The following is a 17,799-nucleotide window of genomic DNA, read 5'->3' on the forward strand; positions in this document are numbered from 1 at the left end:
CCTTCCGTGCGAAAAGGCTGGCCGTGCCGGCCGGGCATGCCCTGTTCCGCGAGGAGCTCTGGTCGAAAACATCATCCCCAAAAACTCTCCATCCCTCGCCACTGGCGACAGACCTACGCTGTGGCTGCTTCGGCTTGTGGCAGGTGCTGCGTACTCTTTGTGCGTGTATTCGCTGTTGTGGGCTTGGTAGATGGCTTTAACCGCAGAGATTGTTCGCAAGGTATGGTTTGCGTTGGCTGTGGCTCAAAGAAGTCGTGCTGCTCACGATCGATTATCCTGTCGTGCTGTGTCTTTAAGCTAGAACATGATGAAGATTGGGCTAAGCGCTATCAAAACTGAATGAAGTAGAGGTCAAGTTCAACTGATCAATACAAGTTCCTGAGAACTTGGAGGAGAAGGGTGTAAAGTTTCATACATGTATGTTTTTGTGACGTAAATGAAGACTGTAATGTTTATGTGTTATGAAAATTGAGTCATGTTATGCTATAACTTATGCTTTCTCACTCTTTGTGATGTCACTCGCTCTTTCTTTCACTTAGCAATTTCATCAGCAGCTTCAGAGCTTTGCTGAAGTTTCTGTAATGGTGTTTTTCACAATTTTCATAATAAGCATTTACTGTTGCCCTTAATTTTTGTCAGAAACACACTCGATGTAACTCACATTCTTCTGGTACTTTTCATTTGTAGGGATTAGCAGATACAGCTAAAAAGAACTTTGGTGGTGGAAACACTGCTTGGGAAGAGAAGACGCTGTCAAAGTATGAGTCCAGGTGAGCTGTCTCAGTACCTCCATTCAGCTATGCTTCATGTCCACTTCACTGTACTGTGTTTGTCTGAACTTAAATATTTGAGTGTTGCAGCTAAAGTTTCACATGTCCAAGCCTTAAATTCTTATTGATTAAAATGTAACATTACATTGTAAAGTAAAGATTACAGTAAAGACTGAAACCTCTTATTAATGCCTTTGTTTGTCTTGTGTTTGAAAACAACAAAAGTTAATACCACCTTTGGTCATAGTAGTTTTTTTCTCCTTACCCATTAAAATCCTAGAACAATTATCTTAAATAGTGGTCGGTAGTTAATTGATAGTCATAAAAGTTGTGTAGTACTGCACTACTTGTTTTAGAATTAAAGCAGTATCTCCTCTTTAGAGTTGTCACTATTTCAGTGCCAAACAGAAAACTAAAAGAGGTGCAGATTACCATAGTCTTTTCTATATATGTTTGACTACTGAGCAAATGATCTGGTATTTTTCTTTCAAATTCACTTTAATCTTAGTTGGAGCACTGAGATGTAAGAGTGGGATTTCTGAACCTCAGTTACTCTGAGCTTTGTGGACTTGCATCAAATATTAACAATCCATTAAATTTATTGTTGAACTTAGGAGAAAAAATACTGTGCTCAAAAATTGCTGGGAAGCTAAAAATCTATGAAACCTGCAATCTGCAGCCATAATAAATGCGAGTAAGCCAAAGTGGTCCTTCTGGTCATCCTTCTAACTTTTTCAGTTGAAGTAACGTTCATTAGTTCTGTATTCTGATATTTGCTTTGGAACTAATTCAGAACAGACCATAAACTGATAACGTGTTCTAGACTGAAGTCTAGCTTCTCTGTCATGTGGTGTCAAATGTTTAATTTAAACTTACGATTTTCCTTCTCTGCTTGTAGTGAAATTCGTCTTGTAGAGATAATAGAGAATCTGTGTGACAGTAGTAACTTTGAATGTAACAACATGGTAGAAGAGCATGAAGAACATATAGAGAAATGGTGGTTCAAACTGTGAGTATCAGTTTTTCTTGGGGAGGCCCTTGTGTGGATAAGTTATCTAAAAGGATGAACTATGAATATTTAATCTTGTGCCTGAACAATAGCGGTATGGATAAATCTTCATTATCCTTCAAGAGTTGCCATTGCGTACAGCTGGTTTCAGGCTGACTTTTAATAGCATGTGCTGCTGTACTGTGTTCTTTTTTATTTTCAATTCTGGAAGAGTTGCACCAAAACATCCAGTCTGTCTTGTCACATACTGTCTACTCAGTTGCCCAGTGGGGTGTTAAGGTAAACTAACATTGGAAAACTTTGAGGTTTATTACCTTTTTTGTTTTCCTTTTGTCATAAAACTGCAAGGCACTCTTTGGTTCTTGTGGGGTTTTTTTCTTAGCTTTTTTTTTCCCCTGAAACGTTATCTTGTTCTCCTGACAATCAGAAAAATAGTTGATGCTAATAAATCTAGAAGTTGATCTCTTGAGGATGGTAGCGTAGCAGCTGACTTTTTATCTGCCTTCTAAGCTAGCATGTGATTTCTGTTACAATTAAGTTTTTCATATACCATTATAAAATATAATCAGTGCAAAAAAGGCATTGTAGCTTTTAAATCTTTTAAGATCTCTTTTTAATTTCCAAATCATGTTTCTTGTAAGTACTTTTTTACTACTTTAGACTGCCAGCACTCCCAGTCAGCTAGAACCCAATAGAGTGGACTGCCATTATAACGTGTCGTAACTGGATAAGGATTTTTGATAACCCAGTTTACTCTTATTGACTGCTTTATCCTTTTACCTAACTATACAGGATTGTGTATGCATTAACATGCCAAAGCGAAGGGAGTAGAATAGCATAGCATAGAATAGAATATTTCAGCGGTCGGGGACCTACGGTGATCACCTAGTCCAACTGCCTGATCACTTCAGGGCTGATGAAGAGTTAAAGCGTGTTATTAAGGGCATTGTCCAAATACCTCTTAAACACTGACAGGCTTGGGGCATCGACCACCTCTCTAGGAAGCCTGTTCCAGTGTTTGACCGCCCTCTTGGTAAAGAAATGCTTCCTCGTGTCCAGTCTAAACCTCCCCTGGCGCAGCTTTGGACCATTCCCACGCGTCCTATCACTGGATACCAGGGAGAAAAGATCAGCCCCCTCTTCCCCTCCTCAGGAAGCTGTAGAGAAGAGCAATGAGGTTGCCCCTTAGCCTCCTTTTTTCCAAACTAGACAAACCAAAGTCCTTAGCCACTCCTCATAGCATATGCCTTCCAGAAAGGTGAGCTATGTAACACAGAGTCTTAACCCATATGTCTTAAATTTGCAGAACTGAAAGAAATGGGTCTTAAACTAGAGAATGTGACAAAGTAGACTTCCTAAAATAAACAAAGCCATTCATCGAATACATTGTTTCTTGGAAAGTTTCTGTATTTAATAGACCTTTTTAGTACAGTTGATTAACTTTGCCTTCTGTCCTTTAACCTGTGATATCCAAATGTCGTTCACTTTCTGTGGTAGGTTCCAAAGACAGTTTCTTTGTCCATGAATACCTTAGATCTTTTTTTCACAAGGTGTTACATTACATGTGGTACTCGGTAAACTTATTTTTCAGGGCCTGAGCCTTGGAGTCAATGTGGTCAGACATAATAGTTTAGAAAGAGAAGCTGTACCTGCCTCAGGAGTTGCTGAAGACTTCTGTCAGCCTACAGAATATCCATGTATTTCCTCTACTAAAGTTTTTGAGGCATCAGCATGATACTGAGATGTCTGAATTGTCATTCAGAACTGTAGTAGTCCTCATGCTTGCTTGCAAAATAATATCTAGTGATTTTATTGTTAATTGGGGTGTATGCTAGTGCTAGAGTAGCACATAACTTATTAATATTAAAAAAATCCTTCTAAAAGGATTTCTTATGCGTGCTAAAAAAGAGGAGAAATTTTAAAGGGCACTGTGTGCAAGGTTGGCAATAATTTGAGAAAATGTTATTATCTGTGCTGGGTTATCTTCCGCATAGTTGAGATAAAGACACAGCAGCTGTCTTTGAGAGGAAGATGTAAATAAGACTGTCTATACTATATGTAAAACTTCCCTAAAAATAAGGTGTTAAAAAAAAAAAAGGGGGGCATGTATGTATCATGATGAATTGGTTTTATTGGTTGCTCTTATTTCACAGTTTTTGTAAATATAATCTATAAAATTTGAGTAGAGTCTGTTAATAGTATTGTAGTTTAAAAGATAAATTAATCTGAAGCTGGAGGACTTCTTCTAGAAATTGGTTCCTGGAATAAGGTCGTCTTCGAAACAAAAAATTTGTTTTTAATGTCATGTGCAATAGATTTCCCTACTGCGTTGTGCAGGTTCAGTTGCGTGAGTTGGCTTTTAAAGAAGCTTTGTTCTTTTTGTTGATAAATGAATGTCTTTCATCTGCAGAAAGAAGAAGTATCCTGATCTGTTTAAGTGGTTTTGCATAGAAACAATAGAAGTTTGCTGCCCTGCTGGAACTTATGGACCAGATTGCCTTGGTAATTTTTCTTTTGAAAAATACAGTAGCAGATATGTTCTTTCTACCTGTTTGTTTCAGTCTTTCACAACATGAACAAATACATGAAGTATGATACTTTGTGTGAGACACCAGCTGCTGTGTAGTGTGTACCTGCTTGCTGCCTGATAGTTAGGTAGCTGCCTTGTGAGCATCCTGCCTGAAGAAAAGTCTTGCGGGCATGGAGTAACGTACAAAGCTATCAAGGGTACTTACACGTGCAGAATCCATCTGATCTGGTGCTCATATCCACACCTGACCCCTGCTTAAAGGTTCTCTGACATCAGGTTTCTTGTTTAGGTGGCCTTTCAGAAGCTATGTAGGCAACAGTCCTTGACCAGTTTCAAGAGTAAAACGGCCAAAATACTGTTGGGGATTAAATGAAGAACTTCACAAACTGCGGATTAGTTAAAAAGGCAATGGGAGAAATTGGATAAAAGTAGGTGGGAGACAACTGGATGTCAGTAACATCTTTGATGCAGAAGTGATAAAGGAGGTATTCTGGCCCCTGAAGTTTGTATAATCTATAAATTTCTGAAACCTTGCACCTTGTTAGAGATCAGCTTTGACCTCTTACATTGTTAAAAATTAAGTGTCAGTTCTCAATATTGAGCTAAATGATTGCTAGTAGGTTTTTCCAACTGTAGTATGAGCATTCTTAGAAATCTCGAATAAACAGAGATAGCAACTTTAGCCAGGAAATTAGATAAAATTCTAAGCCATGGTCTTCACCCAAAATTAAATTTATAACTGAACTTTCCTGGACATTGTTTTGATTCCTCTTATACTTGAGTATATTGCTGTGTATTCCTTGTTGCAAGCCTTTTGGTTGCTCTCAAGGGAAAACAGATTTTTGGAAATTGTATCTTGGTTTCGTGTGACTTTTTTTACATTTTACTGTCTATGAGGAGAGAGGGACTTCAGGTGCTTGTGGATGAGAGTGGGCAGTTATTTCTTTTAACATCTGTTTTAAAAGTATTTTTGATTCTTTTTAGCTTGTCATGGTGGATCGGAAAGACCATGCCATGGAAATGGCCACTGTGATGGTGACGGTACCCGAGGTGGAGATGGCTCATGTAGCTGTAACAAGGAGTACACAGGAGATTTTTGTTTGGACTGTTCTGATGGATACTTCAGTACCTTGAGAAATGAGACTTATTCTGTTTGTACAGGTAACGAAGTCTTTGACACACGCTTAGATCTTTGTCTTCCTTCTTCAGTTTTTGTAAACAAAACTGAAACAATTTAAGCTGACAAATGTAAAAACAAAAAATAGTTATAATTTGATCACTCAGCTTTAACCTTAAATGACATGTTGGTCAGTCTGGTGAAATGCTAAGGTTTTGCAAGGTCATCCTTCCAGACTGCCCTTGATCTTTTTTTTTGAGCTGAAATTGCTGCATAGTGGACTACTTTGAAAGCTTGGTTTTCCTCTCAGATAAGCTTAACTGGAGTAAATGGGCATAGAAACAGCTGATCTGTACTGTAGGCTACATAGATTCCAGTTAAGTATGTCTAAGCTTAATTTTGAAACAAAGGTCGTAGGAATAACCTTTCAGTTGGTCAGATTTTCATCTGTTTTTTACATCTTGAATGAGATTCTGCAGTGACTAAATCCTGACTCTGGGGTCTAATAAGATTGGTTTTCATCATGATCTGTGTTGGGTTTTTTATCTGGCTGTGTAGTAATTCTTCTGTATTATTTATTTTATACTACAATATATAACACACATGTTGTACATTGTATGTTATATATGCATGTACTATACATAAAATATATGTAATATGCGTATACAAGTGGTTTCTAGTATGTTTCCTTGTGAAGTTCTTCAGACCAGTATCACTTCACATATTGCTTTCATAGCTAGTTGCAAATGAAGTAATCTGAGGATTTGTTAGGTGGGAGTGCTTAGTCTAGTGTTTAAATTGTTCCAACCTTGAGTGGCTGAGCAAAGTTAAACCTCTTCATCTCCTCTTTCCAAATATTTTGGAAGTTGGACCTGCCACTTCAAGTCACTAGAATTCCATGGCATTGTTTTAAGTGGTGCAGATGACTGTAATTGCCAGGTGGGGTTTTCTGGTTTTGGGGGTAGTTCAGGGGTGGGTTTTTTTGGTAGGATAGAGCTATATTTTTGTAAGTGATATCTCCATACAGTCAAGATTTAATCTTGTGAATGGGAAGGTCAAGCTACTACACTATGACAGTTTCCAGTGAATCTTAAAAAAGGTTTTATTTGAGAATTTGTGTGCCCAAATTTGTCCTGGAATCTCTCAACAAAGCTCAGATTGTAGTTTTCTCTTATCTCAGCCTGCCACGCTGCCTGTAAAACTTGTACTGGTTCAAGTAACAAGGACTGCCAAGACTGTAAAGAAGGCTGGATTAAAAATGAAGAAGCAGCTTGTGTGGGTGAGTAGTGCTTGGTAGACTTCAAACAGGTTTTGTAGCAACGCTGGCTGGTGAGATTAGATGACATCACATCGAGTTTTATTCTATTTTATGGAAGTGTTCTGTCAGTTTAGATTTCTATAGTTTGTAGTCTCTCCTTAACTTGTTTCACATTGCAGGAAAATAGTATTCTGTCCCCACTGGTCACCTGGTGATTATAGTTGTCTCTATCAAACTGTTCACTGTGTATCTTTTTCATTTAGTGGCATACAGATAGCAGCCAGTGGGGTGCTCCTTCTAAGACATGGGTTTTGTGTTTATTTGAATGCTAAACAATGCTCTACTCTTGATTTAATCTATTTTGTCAACTGCTAGAAGATTCCTGTCAGCTTATCTACGTGTTTTGTAGTAATTGCACAATTCTCTTCACATTACTGTGTGTTTATAAATGCTCAACCCTAATAAACTTTTCCTATTATTGGAGAGAAATACCAGGAGACATCAAGTTTAGTGTTTCCCTTAATCTCTTACCTGTTTCTTGTTTAGCATTTCTCTTCGTTTATGAGGAGATATGTATGAAACACTTAAGGAAAAACCCAAATACTAAAAATACTCCCAGTGTAGGAATGCGCTAGGGGGAGAGTAACACATTCTGTTTAACTGGTTGCATTTAACTAGTTAAAGACCCTTAACACAATGTCTGGAAACAGTGTCTTAGAAATTATGTGAACACTGCTGCTTTTTAAAAGTGCTAATGAGAACTAGAATTTGAATTACAGCTCCTGCGATACCTGCTTAGGCAACTGTTGAATTCCCCAGGGAGCATATTTAAGATGCTCCAGTATTGTCTTCCGTACAGCTGGTTTTTCCCAAATAATCGTTGCAACTGATCAAGTATAAATTAATTGAATAATCAGTAGGAAGCATGTCTGGAGCAAGAGGATGAGATAGACAGCAAGGGAATTGAAATAGCCTTTCTTTGTCTGTATTCTTTAGCTGTGAGTACTGTTGTGCCCTTTCCTTGAAATCACAAGACTAGCATGTTTTAACTTCCCAGGTAGGACTGGTTTTCAGCTTGACTGGTCCTAACCATAACTTGGCTTTGTCCAATTTGCTTTACGTAGAAAACTAAGCAATGTGTGTGTGTGCATTTGTATATATTTTTTTTTTTAATACTTCAAAAATTTCCATAGCTTGGTAATATAGGAGTAGAGAAATCAAGAGTATTCCAGAAGAGTAGTCTGTCTGCTTATTTGTTATGCTGTTTGCATAAAAAACATAAATGCATGCAAAACACTGACTTGAAAATGACAACGATGGCAGGTATTTTGGAAATTTTATTTCATTTGAGCTCTTGAATTTCTGATATGCTTGTTATTGTCATTGCAAAACATCTTCTGAGGATCAGTTTTGATTTGTTAATGTAAGTTTAAGCTGAAAAAAAACAGTATATGTTTCCATGTTACTTCTACGTCTAACATGTTGCGTATCTGATCCTGAACTCATCACAACAATGACTGTCAATGCAGTCAGTTTAAGTTTATAGCTTCTGTGGGCTGGTTCTTACAAGATCTCAAAGCATAGCGTTCAAGTATTAATCTGGCTATTTAATCATGACTACTATTTTGGGTAACTTGTCACTTTTTATCTTTCAGATATAGATGAATGTACTGGTTCTCCTTGCAAAGATCACCAGTATTGTTTGAACACAGATGGATCTTTCTCATGCAAAGGTTTCTTTTTAATCTGCTGTTGTACTTTATCCTCTAGAATACTAATCTAATGCTAGAGGTAATGCTAGAAAGGATCTGATACCAGGCATTTAGTACAATGTGGTTGGTCCTGACTGGGCATGGGGAGGTTGAGGCTTTAGACCTATTGTATGAGGAAAGCAAGAGGTTTCTGCTTATTTCTACTCTGGTCTCGTGAGACCCCACCTGTGGCCCCAGCGTAAGAAAGATATGGACCTGCTTGAGCAGATCCAGGGGGGTGCCACAAAGATGATTGGGGGCTGGAGCACCTTCCCTGTGAGGACAGGCTGAGAGGAATGGGGTTGTTTAGCCTAGAGAAGAGCAGGTCCTAGGGAGACCTTATAGCAGCCTTCTAGTACTTAAAAGTGGGTCTACAGGAGAGATGGGGAGAGACTCTTTATCAGGGAATGAAGTAATAGGACAAGGGGTAATGGTTTAAAAACTGAAAGAGGGTAGATTTAGATTAGATATGAGGAAGAAATTCTTCACAGTGAGGGTGGTGAGGCACTGGAACAGGTTGCCCATAGAAATTGCGGATGCCCCATCCCCAGAAGTGTTCAAGGCCAGGTTGGATGGGGCTTTGAGCAACCTGGTGTAGTGGAAGGTGTCCCTGCCCATGTCAGTGATGGTGGACTAGATGATCTTTAAGGTCCCTTCCAACCCAAACCATTCTATGATTTCTTGTGTGAGTAAGCTGACTGACTTTAAGGGTGGTACTTTAAACCTCATATGTATGAATTTTTATGCTTGAAATCTTTTCTCTTTAGCATGTGATGCCAGCTGTGTAGGTTGCACAGGGGAAGGTTCTGAGAAGTGTAAGACCTGCGCACCTGGATACATGAAGGAAGATGAAAAATGTACAGGTTGGTGGATTTAGCAGTATGTGGTAGAACACCAGTTAGCTCACTCATGGTTAACCATGCTGGGGTGCTGTTAAGTACGTTCACATTTGTCTGCTTCAGTTTTCAAGCCAATCAAAATGAACCCAGCTGCTCTGGTATTAGCAGCAAAGGCTTTTTTTATAATTTTCTTTATATTATTGATCTAATAATGCATGACAAGGCTTAAAGGTGAAACACTCCTACAAAAGGAGCAAAGTATTTTATAGCAGGTTCAGGAAACAAATACATGAGTCTCTTGTCAGTTATCTACCACTTCATTGGAAGTGTACATCTCTATTCATTTTCTAACAGAAAGGCAGGAATGTAATGTGGATTCTATTGTCTTTCTGTTAATCCATTAATGTCTAAGTTCAAATGAAATTAATTTGTAGTGAATTATAACATGAAATGAGAGTAAAAAGAAGGAAATTAGAGTTTCTCTGTGGGGAAAAGAAGAAGGTACTCATGATCTTAAGTAGCTGTTAACTATGATGATGTAGTATTTATAGGCTCCCTTCCCCTCAGTTGTACTTTAATGGCATCAATAGAAAATGACTATGGGAAATCTTCAGTAGGTTAAGACAAGTGCTGTTGATTAATTCATTTCCCCACATAGGGGCCTGCAAAACATAAAAAACCCAGTGCTATCTGAACAAATTTGAAACACAGTCTAAATCATGAAGAACCATAACAGATTATTTTAACAGGAGTTAGATTTGTTGCAGTGGCATTCTTCTCCTCAGTGTTTTTTATATTTGAACAGAATTTTGTTTATATGACTGAGAACAGGTAAGTTTTCTAACAGAAAAACAGAAGTGGCTTTCCCTATTCTATCTCTAGATATAGATGAATGTAACCTTCCTGAAAAGGTCTGCGTGAAAGAGAATCAAGACTGTGTTAATACTTCAGGTAGTTACAAGTGTGTATGTTCAGAGGGGTTTGAAGATAAGGATGGAACATGCATTCAAACAGTAAAAACAGGCAAGTGGCTTTTCAATGACAGATTTTTTTCTTAAAAAATATGCTATATCAACAACTTTCAGGTTTATTTCTGTGTAAGGGTCTAGTCGCTTGTAAACTCTTCTGTATAATTTCTCATCTTCCTACAGCTGTTGTCTGTGTCAAGTAGTTTGTGGTGTGGGGCACATTCTGGCATGCATGTTTTCTTGCTTAAAGACAGTGGATATTTTTAAAAGCCCCACAGAAACAAAACCGCAGAACCTTGTAAGCATTGTATTTCAGTTCAGTGCTGAATTCCAGCAGTCAGTTGTACTGGAATGTAGGGGAAGGGCAGGGAGAAAAACCCAACAAACCCCCCCCCCACACACACACACATCTTCCTCTAAAGGAAGTCAAACAACTTTTCAAAGGTAGGTAAACAAGTCTTTCTTTCAGGTACTTGCATCAAGTATGTAAACTAATTTATACAGTGATGGAAAGTAAGTTTGAATAACTCCTATCATGAAAAGGAGGTCTTCCTCCTCCCCATTTTTTTTCCTTTATCGTTAATTGTAGTGACTTAAGGGTATATCTGATTGCATGCAAGCTGCCTCAACTCAGTGGAATCTCAGAAAATTAAGCAGAATTCTTTTTCCTGGATGAGTGAGTGAATTTGTTTATTTTGTGATAACAAAAGTGCCAGAGCTGGTGTGAAGGTGAATATGGAGAAGACATCCATCTTTCAGTAGCAGGAAACTGTTTAGCTTGACTTAAACTATACCTTCAGTCAAGAAATTCAAGTGTAATTTGCTCCAAGGATATATGGCACATTATACGTGGAATTATGTTCATTAGTGTTTCATTACTCTGTCTAGGCTTTTTTTTTTTTTACAATTCCAAAGTGATAGATGGGATTATTTTGCAATAAAGGTTGTAGGGGAATAGATGAGACAGTTTCATACCTTTGTTTTCTTTCCGCTTGTTTGTTTTTGTGTCGGTTGTTGTGTTGTGTGTGTCCCCCTCTGCCCCCAACCAAGACTGGTTTTTCATCTTGTACTAGTAAGTTGTGAAGATCTATGTAGTATTGCTACTCAAGGCCATTCAGTTCAGACCTTGTACTCACTGTTACTAGGCCTTTAAAATCAGTTATGTACTTCTCCTGTGCAGATACTCGGGATATCAGTTACTATGTTTTTTTAATGTGGCCTGACATTTTATGAGAATAAAAGGAAAATGAAAAGTTGACAAATTGGCTTAGCTTTCTCCTTAGATTAATGCTTTTCCTGATATAATGAAATAGCTCTGCTTTTTTAAAGGCTGTTTTAACATTTGAGCTGAGCAGTTTGCACTAAAGAAAATAATTGAGTAATACTTGCTTTTTGTTTTCAAACACTAGAATTTCTTCTGACAGATCATGTGGAATAGCTGAATAGCTGAAAACAAAAGCTTAGAATAGAAATAGCTGTGCTGCTTTTTTCTTCCATTAACAATATCATACCAGTTTATTTGAAATACTTTGTCTGCATCTAGTAAAAAAAAATACAAGTTTAGAAAAGGAGGATGGTGCAAGTAGCTCTTCTGTACAGCTTGATTGCTTCTCTGGTCTTGATAAATATGTCGATTTGGGCTTCTCTTAAAAAAATTCGAAATGCCAAAAATTAAACAATATAATACATTTGTATTCTAATTATGATACTTAATTTCACAGGAGAGGAAGTGGAGAGTAAATCAGCTGAGCCTTCACCTACTGGACATGATGACTTATGATCTACATTCAGAACCAAAAGACATTCCTATCTAAAGTTTTAAATTATTGGACTAAGCATTTGCTAGCTGACATACTGTGGAAATGGTATTAAATATGCAGGTTTTAAATGGCCATTAAGATTTTTTTTTTAAACAATGATAAACTGCTCTTTAAGCTGCATTTCTTTATTCTTAAATGCCACTTTTTATATAATTCTTCAAGAACAACACTCTAGATAGGTTAGTATAAAATTTGAAGTAACATTGTACCCAGAAATTGTAAACAGTTTGCAGGTTTTTCATTCTAGTGCCTACACAAAACTATCATCATTTGGAAGGACTTAGTTGCACTTCAGTCTAAATTTTTCTTGGATTATGAAGTTTGGTGTTTCTTGACATGAGAAATATTTCTGTAATTGAAATACAGCTTTTAGAAATTGTCAAAGGGAATCTCTTTGTGGGGGAAGCACTGTTCCCTGAAACAAAATAGAATGCCTAATACTGCATTCAATAAAAGTTTATTTTGTTGGAATGTGCCTTAAAATTTTTAAGGTGTTAATACCTTGCTGTGTTGTCATGTCTATTTTTCATTTAGGCAGCGGAAAAAAACCCTCAAAAATGAACAGAAAGCCCCACAAAAACAAAACCTCAGAACCTTCTCAGCACTGAATTTCAGTTCAGTGCTGAATTCCAGCACTCATTTGTGCTGGAATGTAGGGGAAGGGTGGGGAGAAAAACCCAACAACCCTCCCCACACACACACACTTTCCTCTGAAAGAAGAATTAAGTCAAACTTAAAACAACTTTCCAAAGGTAGGTAGACAAATCTTTCTTTCAGGTATTTGCATGAAGTATGTAAACTAATGTGTACGGTGATGAAAAGTAAGTTTGGCTAACACCTGCGCTCAGTGGCTCACAGTTGTTACGCGAGTACTCTCTAGATTTGATGAATATATGAATTTCACTACAGTCTACTGCTGCATGTAGTAGCTTCCTGTCTTTTTCACAGCAAGCATACTACAGTCAATTTATCTTGTCTCTTGTGCCATTTCAAAGGGAAAGTTAATAAGCGTAGCATAGATGCAACTTCCTACATGTTGTCCTTAAGCTTAAAGGCAAGTATAAGAGCTAAAATCAATATATTCTGTAGGCCCATCACAGCTGTAAAAAAGCTAAGGACCACCCAGGTACAGTATTTAAAGCTCTGATAGAAGTGAGTAAAGTTTGGAATACATTGTGGTGGTGGATACAGGGAGCATGAAGAGGGATTACAGAGTACAGCTAAAAAGAGCATGGTTTAAGCTTGACTATGAAGAAGTTATAACCAGTACCCTGAGATAAGTGGAAATAAAAAGGGTATGAATAGGATTGACCTGTTGAGCAGTGAAGGCCAAACGCCTTCTGTGTAATTCTGAAGACCGCTTTGTTCAGACTAAGTCACTGTTCAGTTTGTGGACAGTGCATGTAGGACTTCTATGTGCAATAGATATTTAAGTGAATATTCTGCAAAAAGGGATTCTGTTGGATTCTTATGTTAAAAGCTGTCTAAGCTGATCTTGTGTGTTGTAGTTTAAGTACCCAATGGTATTAAAGTATCTGTAACAGTTTTCTTTAAGCTATGTTCCTTCAGTACTAGATGTTTCTTAATATTCCAGTCTGAGAATGAAGACTTGAGTGCTTTCTCAGCTGTAATTGCCAGAGATAGAATCATAGAATGTTTAGGGTTGGAAGGAACCACTAGTGGTCATCTAGTCCAACCCCCCTGCAGTGAGCAGGGACACTGCTAACTAGATCAGGTTGCTCAGAGCCCCATCCAACCTGGCCTTGAATGTTCCCAGGGATGGGGCCTCCACTACCTCTCTGGGCAACCTGTTCCAGTGTTTCACCACCCTCATTGTAAAAAATTTCTTCCTTACCTCTAGCCTGAACCTACCCTGTTCTAGTTTAAAACCATTTCCCCTTGTCCTAACACAGCTGGCCCTACTAAAAAGACATTCCCCATCTTTCCTATAGGCCCCCTTTAGGTACTGGAAGGCCGCAATCAGGTCTCCCCGTAGCCTTCTTTTCTCCAGACTGAACAAGCCCAACTCTCTCAGCCTGTCCTCATAGGAGAGGTGCTCCAGCCCTCGGATCATTTTTGTAGCCCTCCTCTGGACCCGTTCCAACAGTTCCATGTCCTTCTTGTGCTGAGGGCTCCAGAGCTGGACGCAGGACTCCAGGTGAGGTCTCACCAGAGCAGAGTAGAGAGGCAGAATCACCTCCCATATAGATGGGCCTATATGCCAGCTATCTTTCAAGTTGTAAGGTAGGCATTGTATTTAATAAGTGTTAAATTAAAAGGGGGAAAAAGTAGGCAGTTTGGGGAGCACAGGGAATACAACTGAAGGATCTTTAGGGTTTTTAGTACAGGTGTAGGTAATATTAGACCTTAAGGATCTTGCAGGAGTGTAGCTTGTCTTTGCTCAGTCATTTACAGCTCCCAGGTGTTCCAGATGATGGTCTGAATGGTCCTTGTTAATAATAACATGAAATGTCAGATCTGTTTAGAAACTACCATTAACTCATACTCAGTGGAATTGTCTCTCCAGTACAAGCTGTTCTGTTAATGTTCCAAGCCTGAAATAATGCTTCCTCATACGAAGAAGAACTTTCTGTTCTAAGGTCCCTTCCAAGTTATTTGAGAGTCTGGGGGGATACTGGGTAAGATTCTTAAATACATTGTGGAAGCAGTTTCCTCCCCCACCAAGCCCTGGACAAAAAGCCCTGACTGAATTGGTCCTAGTTAAGCTGAACTCGGGGATGAAGTCATGAAAAACAAGAACTTCCAAGTATTTGTTTTTTCTCTGGTGGTAGAGAGGAGAAAGTCTTCCTAGCCTGACCTGCAAAAGTAATGAGAGTAGTCTGATATAACCAAACTGTTGTTCAGTTCCAGACAATAATGTTCTCAGCTTTCCATTACCACATTAGAACCATCAGAACCTTACGTAAAATACGGACATGGTACCTGGGTATTAGAACTCACTAATATCTTCAATTATCCCATTCCCCTACCCCCTGATTATTAGAACCTACTGCTTTGCATTAAATTATTGTGGATAAACTTAAGTCAGGGGTCCAGAAAGGTGAATTCAAGTATTGGAGCTTTCTCTGGAGGAATATTGACCAAGTTATATATTTGATTTAATGCTGTGCTACTGCCTCATGCCCTCTCAATGCTGAGTTTCTGGAGTCAGTCATCTTGTTTTATTCTGTAACCTCATTTTACTATTTCAGGCTGTAATTATTGCTCTGTTTGAGGTTGGAACTAAGAATTGTTTTGACTGCATTTATTCTTTTTTTATTCTTGCCTTGAATAGAGTGGGGGTCAGACTCCTAGTTGTCTTGGATTTTGCCCCTCATAATCAGAATGAAAGGTGTGGGGGGAGCAGGATTTAAATTGATCAGCAGAAACTGGCAATGAAGTTGAAATGCTTTGTGTTAACCAAACCAGTCCAGGGTGTGAATGCTTTCTACCATATATGTTAACAGTTTAGTGCTAAAGAAAGTGAGCTATTCCCATTAAATTACTCATTACATTGTAAGGAGATCTGGTTATGCAGTACAAAACTTTATACTTAGGGTTACTTGGAATTACAGGTTTCATGTGAAACTCTATGAATATGTTTGTAAATACTTCAGAAGTCTTCTGAGATACTCAACAAACAAGATTTCTGCCTTAGTGAAGAGTTGGTTAGGTACTTTTGTCATAAATACCAAGGTGATCCTTGAGCTTCTAGATTCACACCTATTATTTTGTAAACTTCATACTGTGTGGTATCAAACTAAAAATGACATCCCTTTTGCTAGTTTGTCTTGCTGCTTCTTTGGGGTTTCTTGCCCTAAGACTAAGCGCTTTTTGCAGTGGGAAATACACTATTCAGTACCATCTAGGGACTTAAAAGCACAAGGTTCTCTGGTATGTTACAGCTGGACTGCACAGAAGGTCCAGGAACACCTTCCAGGAACAAGCAAACCTACAAACCTGCATGTTTCAGTTAAAGCTCTAAACGAGGCCAGGAAAGCAAGTATACAGCCTGTATACCACAATCCTCCTCCAGTGTCTAAACTTAGAAATCAAAGTATGTACTGAAACGTTTCATTTGAGCGTTAGGACATAATATTGAATTTATTATTTGGTGTAAATTCCCAGCATCTCACTGAGTTCAGGGAGAGCGAGAGAAACTGAGTTCTCCACAAAGTCTTAACACAGTCCATTCATAAACAGGGTAAAAGAAGTCTGTGTTACAGAATAACTGGATTTAGGTAATCCAGGAAGTCAGGGATCACCTGAAAGGGTTCAAATCGATATCCTCTTTCTCAGGAGAGATGCCAAAGCCCATAGGTTATAAACAAGATCAGGACACAAGTCACTGTAAAATATATGGCATATATTATACAAACACAACACTATTTTTTTCCTTTTATGGTTAATGAGGACTGATCATGTATGGGAGAGGTACTCTTCAGTCAGGCAGTTGTCCGTGTTAGCCTTTGAACTGACATTTGCAAGCACCAAGAGTTGTGGAAATCACCACATCACATTTTGAATGTTATGTTCTCAGCGTATACAGCACTGTGTGCATGCGTTTAGACAAGTCTCCCTGACAAACAGGGTGCACCCTGCCCTTCAAGTTGCTTTCGGACCATTCTTAATACAGCACAAGGTTAGGCATAGGAATAATTCAAGCTTGCCTTAACAAGTGACTAATTGAAAAGCATGCATAGGGAGGAGGAAAAAAAAAAAGCTTTAAAAAAACCCCAAGCAGTCCTGGATCATATATAGCAATAATACAAAAACCAGCTCTCCATAATGGTCCTAGCTGACCTCCTGATACCCTTCCCTTTCCTTTCCTCTGCCTATCATCTGCCATGGGCTATTTTCTGAGATTATATTTTATCTGTTCTGAAAGGAAACTTCTGAGGTTACTCAAAGCAATGGTCTGTGCTCTTTTTCTTCTTTTGATCAAAATGTAATTTTCCTCCTCTCTTTCAGCAACTTCACACCTGTGTAACTTTCTGGTTTCAGTTCCAATGTTAATCCAAATATAATCTGTGAGTAGAGCTCAAATATGTTTGCAAGGATCTTGTTGTTTCTCAGATTACTCTTAGAACTATATTTTAATGGGTGCTAATGTGACAGCACTAATAGTAGTCATCTCTTGCACTAGTGTATTAGATTCTCTTTCTTGCTTGAAAGTGCCTTTGAAATTGTATTTCTGTTGCATTAGACCTCTTTTTTGTAGCCTTTTTGTCTTTATTTTAACTTTTTTTTGTAACATACTCAAGTTAATACTTCCTCTTACAGGACTGGAATGTAAAAACTTAATTTCTAGTCCACTGATTGTTCTTTGTGGCACATGTGGCTATGTGTAAGTAGTTGAGGTAACAGGCATGTCCCTATTACCCTATCTTTGTGGAATTTATTGGGGGAGAGGGGGAGAGTTGCTGTTAGTCCTATTGAAACTAGACCTCTTAAACCAAGGTTCTGGAAGGTAGAGGAGTCTTCCTGAGATAATCTGCTGGGAGGTAAGAGACCTAGACCTGGATTTATTTCTCCTGGTTTCTGAGAGTGCTCTAATCATTAGATTAACTAATAACTAGATGGGCAAGGCTGCATCTGGCCACACATCAAAAGAAAAGAGTGAGCTCAAACAAGTTTGTGTTCTTTTAGGTGTGTGTGTTGGAGGCTGTTTGGTTTGGGTTTTTTCTGTTGTGTGGTGTTTTTTTTTAAGAAAATAAGTATATGTTATCAGCAGACG

At 38.3% G+C, this 17,799-nt stretch overlaps 1 protein-coding gene across 1 annotated transcript; it reads left to right on the forward strand.

The window, feature by feature from the left end:
• Positions 1-36: 36 nt before the first annotated feature.
• Positions 37-12,459, forward strand: CRELD2 (cysteine rich with EGF like domains 2). The gene is made up of 10 exons (XM_009647948.2): positions 37-225; positions 688-770; positions 1,669-1,779; positions 4,190-4,281; positions 5,294-5,470; positions 6,607-6,705; positions 8,340-8,417; positions 9,203-9,298; positions 10,157-10,297; positions 11,964-12,459. The coding sequence occupies exons 1-10, from the start codon at positions 37-39 to the stop codon at positions 12,020-12,022; spliced, it is 1,125 nt and encodes a 374-aa protein (XP_009646243.1). The 3' UTR covers positions 12,023-12,459.
• Positions 12,460-17,799: the final 5,340 nt, after the last annotated feature.

This window comes from Egretta garzetta, unplaced genomic scaffold (assembly GCF_000687185.1).
Source record: "Egretta garzetta isolate BGI_Z169 unplaced genomic scaffold, ASM68718v1 scaffold681, whole genome shotgun sequence".
NCBI lineage: Eukaryota > Metazoa > Chordata > Aves > Pelecaniformes > Ardeidae > Egretta > Egretta garzetta.

Bases quoted from the DNA above. Each gene is read 5' to 3' on its own strand.
- CRELD2 (XM_009647948.2), top strand. From the start codon at position 37: ATGCCCTGTTCCGCGAGGAGCTCTGGTCGAAAACATCATCCCCAAAAA. The intron at 1,780-4,189 runs GTGAGTATCAGT...TTTCATCTGCAG, and splicing joins GAGAAATGGTGGTTCAAACT to AAAGAAGAAGTATCCTGATC. The intron at 6,706-8,339 runs GTGAGTAGTGCT...TTTATCTTTCAG, and splicing joins TGAAGAAGCAGCTTGTGTGG to ATATAGATGAATGTACTGGT.